This window comes from Magnolia sinica, chromosome 16 (genome assembly GCF_029962835.1).
Source record: "Magnolia sinica isolate HGM2019 chromosome 16, MsV1, whole genome shotgun sequence".
NCBI lineage: Eukaryota > Viridiplantae > Streptophyta > Magnoliopsida > Magnoliales > Magnoliaceae > Magnolia > Magnolia sinica.
Window position 1 is genome coordinate 40897452 of NC_080588.1, and position 3970 is coordinate 40901421.

The 3970-nt window shown below is 35.6% G+C and overlaps 1 protein-coding gene, 1 long non-coding RNA gene and 1 pseudogene across 2 annotated transcripts; all 3 read right to left on the bottom strand.

The window, feature by feature from the left end:
* Positions 1-691: 691 nt before the first annotated feature.
* Positions 692-1301, bottom strand: LOC131229423 (exocyst complex component SEC3A-like). Its single transcript, XM_058225383.1, has 2 exons — positions 1160-1301; positions 692-1071 (listed from the first exon to the last, which is right to left on the bottom strand). Exons 1-2 carry the CDS (start codon positions 1281-1283, stop codon positions 884-886), a joined length of 312 nt encoding a protein of 103 aa, XP_058081366.1. The 5' UTR covers positions 1284-1301; the 3' UTR covers positions 692-883.
* A 111-nt stretch (positions 1302-1412) lies between these two features.
* On the bottom strand, positions 1413-2269 carry LOC131229785 (uncharacterized). Its single transcript, XR_009163588.1, has 4 exons — positions 2186-2269; positions 2006-2086; positions 1831-1905; positions 1413-1569 (listed from the first exon to the last, which is right to left on the bottom strand). It is a non-coding gene; the product is annotated as an uncharacterized LOC131229785 (long non-coding RNA).
* Positions 2270-3522: 1253 nt separating this feature from the next.
* Positions 3523-3701, bottom strand: LOC131229965 (U2 spliceosomal RNA; annotated as a pseudogene).
* Positions 3702-3970: the final 269 nt, after the last annotated feature.

Here is a 3970-nt window from a genome sequence, read left to right on the forward strand (position 1 = left end):
AGAGTTTAACAAAATATTAATATGCATGGAAAAAGAAGCAAGCAAATATACAAATCCTATTGCCAGTGAAATGTAATTTGAGATTTACTGAGTAATACTTACAAGTTATGGTTGCTACCTCAGACCCAAGAAGGTATGACCCTAGTTAGCATGTTGCTAGTAAGATACCTACATTAAAAAAGTAATTTCATGAGACGGATTTCTAATTTGTACAAAAATATCACCAAAGCATCATTGAGGGTCCAAAAATTACAAAAGGATTGTCCATTTTCTTGAAGTATCTAGTAAGAGAATCAATGAAATTTTTGTAATGAATGTCTACTTTCTTACATATAAGCTAGCGCTGAGAGTCTTGAAAAGCTGCTTGGAATTTCTCTTATCGAATTGTTAAAGGAAAGGTCTCTGCAAGAGAAAATTATCGTCAAAAAAAAAACTGGGGAAGATTCTCTCTGAAATGAATTTGTAAGTTACATGTATTCAATGCGTGTTCTCATCCATAGTCGGACATGTGATTGAAGAGTGTAGTATATTGTAAAGAACATGGAATGCACAAAAGGATTTTCCTTATCCGGTAGCATGATGGATTAGCTAGTACATGGCAAATTAAACATAGAAATGAAAGTGAAAGGCCAAATAACCATGAATTTGGTGTTGAATCACTTCATTTTTTCACTTCCCTTCCTGATTAACTTCTTTCTGGGGTTTTTATTTAGTCATCATGGTTTCACAACTTAAGTATGCAGCTAATAAATTCCACCCATAGTTTTAACAGCCTTTTTGTTGATGGTCCAGGAAGGAATATGTTAGAATTCTACCAGAGATGCAGTAGTAGATTGTAGCAAGAGGAAACTATACAAACTTGTAAAAAACAACACCCATAGGCTCAGGGGAAACTTCCTTCCCTAGAGACCATTTCCCACCCTAGATATAAAAAGCCCAAATGTGATTTCCTGTAACTAACATTGTCCATGAGCATAGATAGAAAATCAGATTGGAAGAAAGTTACTTGGATCCCATCGAGCAACTCTTGTAGAGATTCATTTAATGCTCCTAGCTCAGCAAAATTAGTGCCTGGAAAGAATGAAACATGTCAAACTTGTACTATCAAGAGAATATCCTGTGAGAGAACTGTAGGAGAATACATATAGAAGGGGATTACTAGGCTTTATGTCATTTCCGTCAAGGTCCATAAGGCTCAACTCATCGTCATTAGCATCATCAGCAGTGGCACCGCTTTTACTGGAATTAGCGGGTGGAACAAATGCAAGAACTTCAAAGCACATGAACTGTGCAAAAAAATGAACTCTGGAATTAAGTGGTGAAGGTAGTTAAAAATCCCATACCCTACAAGGGTCTTAGTAAAAGCATAAGAATAGAGAAGCAGCATAGAATAACCTCATCCATAAGAAGAGGGATAAATATTCTAAGCATCTTCGAGTATGCTTCAGAAACTATAGAAGTGTCTGCACTGTTCGTAGCCTGATTAGAACCTGCAGAAGCTTCAAGCTAGACTGTTGGATTTCTTGATGCTTTGGTACTGGCATGAAGTTCATTCGTAAACTCACGAGCCTATCAATGATAGGGAAAAATATTAAAAATCTAGTACCCATAGTTCCACAACAAACAAACCTATTATTACTATCAGCCATCCCAATTCCGAAACATTAAAGTGGGCCATCACTCCCCATTGCAAGATTTATACAAGCATAAACAAATGGAATGGCAAAATATCAAATACAATGATCAATATAATGACCTCATGAATAAAGCATGTAGATGGAGATGGGAATATTAGCTTATCAAGATGATGAAATCAAATACAGTTCTGACCTCTCGACGAAGCAACAAATTAAGGGAATGACAATAAGCTTTCCTTAGAGGGCCCATGCAATTCTTATCAAGACTCTAGAAATTTTATAGTAACAAGGAAAAATGAGAAATGATTAGACAAAGTGGAGAAGTAAAATCTTCTGTTAATGTTTATGCATTCCAGAAGCGTTCAAACCTTCAAATGTTGTAGAAGGCATGCATATGTCCTGCACTTGTACCGAAGATTAGCATGATCAGGCATCTTCAACTGCCCTCGCTACAAAGATACAAGCAAACAAACTACACTAAGATTTTATCAACTATGACAACTTCCATAAATTGTCAGGAATACGACAGCAGGAAACTCGGAGTATACCTAAGAAAAGTAGCTCTTGTCACTTATAATTAAATCCACTAGACTAGCAAAGTAACTTCTCAAGAATTCTGATGCTCACCGAACAAATGTAGATTTTAGTTTTTCAAGTTCAGCACGCTTCTCCTCAACTTGTATGGATTTCAGTATCCAAATCTCAAATCCAAGTTAATCACACGACAGAAGTGAGAATGTAAATATGACAGGATAGAGAGTGAGGGCATATTTAGATGCACACCAAATTCATAAATCTTACAGATTTTTAATTGCCAAATTCAAGATTTATGTAATTGATGTGTTTGGGTTGGCCTTAATTGATAAATCTACTAATCTCAAAATTAGAGGAGGCATAAATCATGGATGTGGGGATTAACAAAAAAAAAAAAAACTTAAAATTCCCTAATTGGTCTAATGGCTATGATCATTCAATCAAAGTCATGTTTGAGAGGGATAAGCAATCAAAGTGGACCCCACATGATGAAAAATAATGAATATAACAAGGGGAAAAAACAACAAATATGTTAATTAATGAACTTCCAATTTCATGAAGATGTTCATGAATTGACTAGTTTCATGTATCCAAATGGGCCCTAATTCAGATATCTACAATCAGATTAAATAAAAATAAAAAGCTTGATGACCATAAAAAATTCTTTAGCAACCCCTGTGGATCAATTAGGAAAGCCTTGGCTAGTTCCTAATGATGCATTCAGCAACTCCTCAAGTTTCAGTGAGCGTTGCTAGTGAACTTTTATATGTTAGAATACTGTATCAAGATAATTGGCGCATGAAAGCAGGAAAGTAGCACTTTCTAGGGCAATATGATGCCAACCTCTATTAGAAATCTACAAGATACGACTATAGATCTAGCAGCGTATGGTTGGATATACACTGAGACATGATTTATTTTCATTTCCCCTGCTTTTTTCTTCTTCTTTTTTTTTTCTTTTTTGTTCAATTCCTATTCTACTTTATGGCCTTTGTCATAACCACACAATGGCCCATACCCGATATTTGTAAGCATACCCTACTTTAAGTTCGCAATATCATGGGTTTTTGGACAGAAAGTGGAGATTCAAAACTAATTAAAAGAGGCAGTACACATACAACTCTCATGTTTGCATAGTAAGGATCCAGATTTGGCACTTCTAGAGCACACAAAGCACCAGTTAACCATTCACAAGCTTCAACATTATTTAGCATGCGTGCCTCGTCAAATGAGTCTTCGGTTAAAGATGTTGCAAACTGCATTGAAGGGAATGTGGTTAGAAACTATATTAAAAGATGTATGTATTCTTTCTTTCTTTTTCTTTTTCTTCTTTTTTTTTTTTTAATCGAATGAAGGGTGTGCCAGGCCTTTGCAGTAGTCGAACATAAGGGCGACATTCGAGGGCCCTAGTAGGAAGCTACCGTGAGGCCCTCTACCACAGGAAATTATTTAATAACATGTGGACAAATGGCCTAGTTTTAGATATTAAATTGATAAAAACATATACTAAGCTCTTCATTTAAAAGTTATTCCACGAAGCATGCATTGCGGCTGAAATCTCAAAGAATCATAAGTAGTTAAATTGCAATCAATGTACCATATTTTAAAGGAACAAACCTCAGAAGGGACACACAAATGTTCGAGAAGCTTTTCAAGCTCTTCCACGAGTGATTTATTATTTACAGACCGCATCTCCGGCTTATTATTACGGGATTCTATTTGGATACCACCAACAAATCAACTTAAAAGGGGCAAATTTTCAAACTAAAAGGTGGCATCTTAAAATCAGCATACAATTG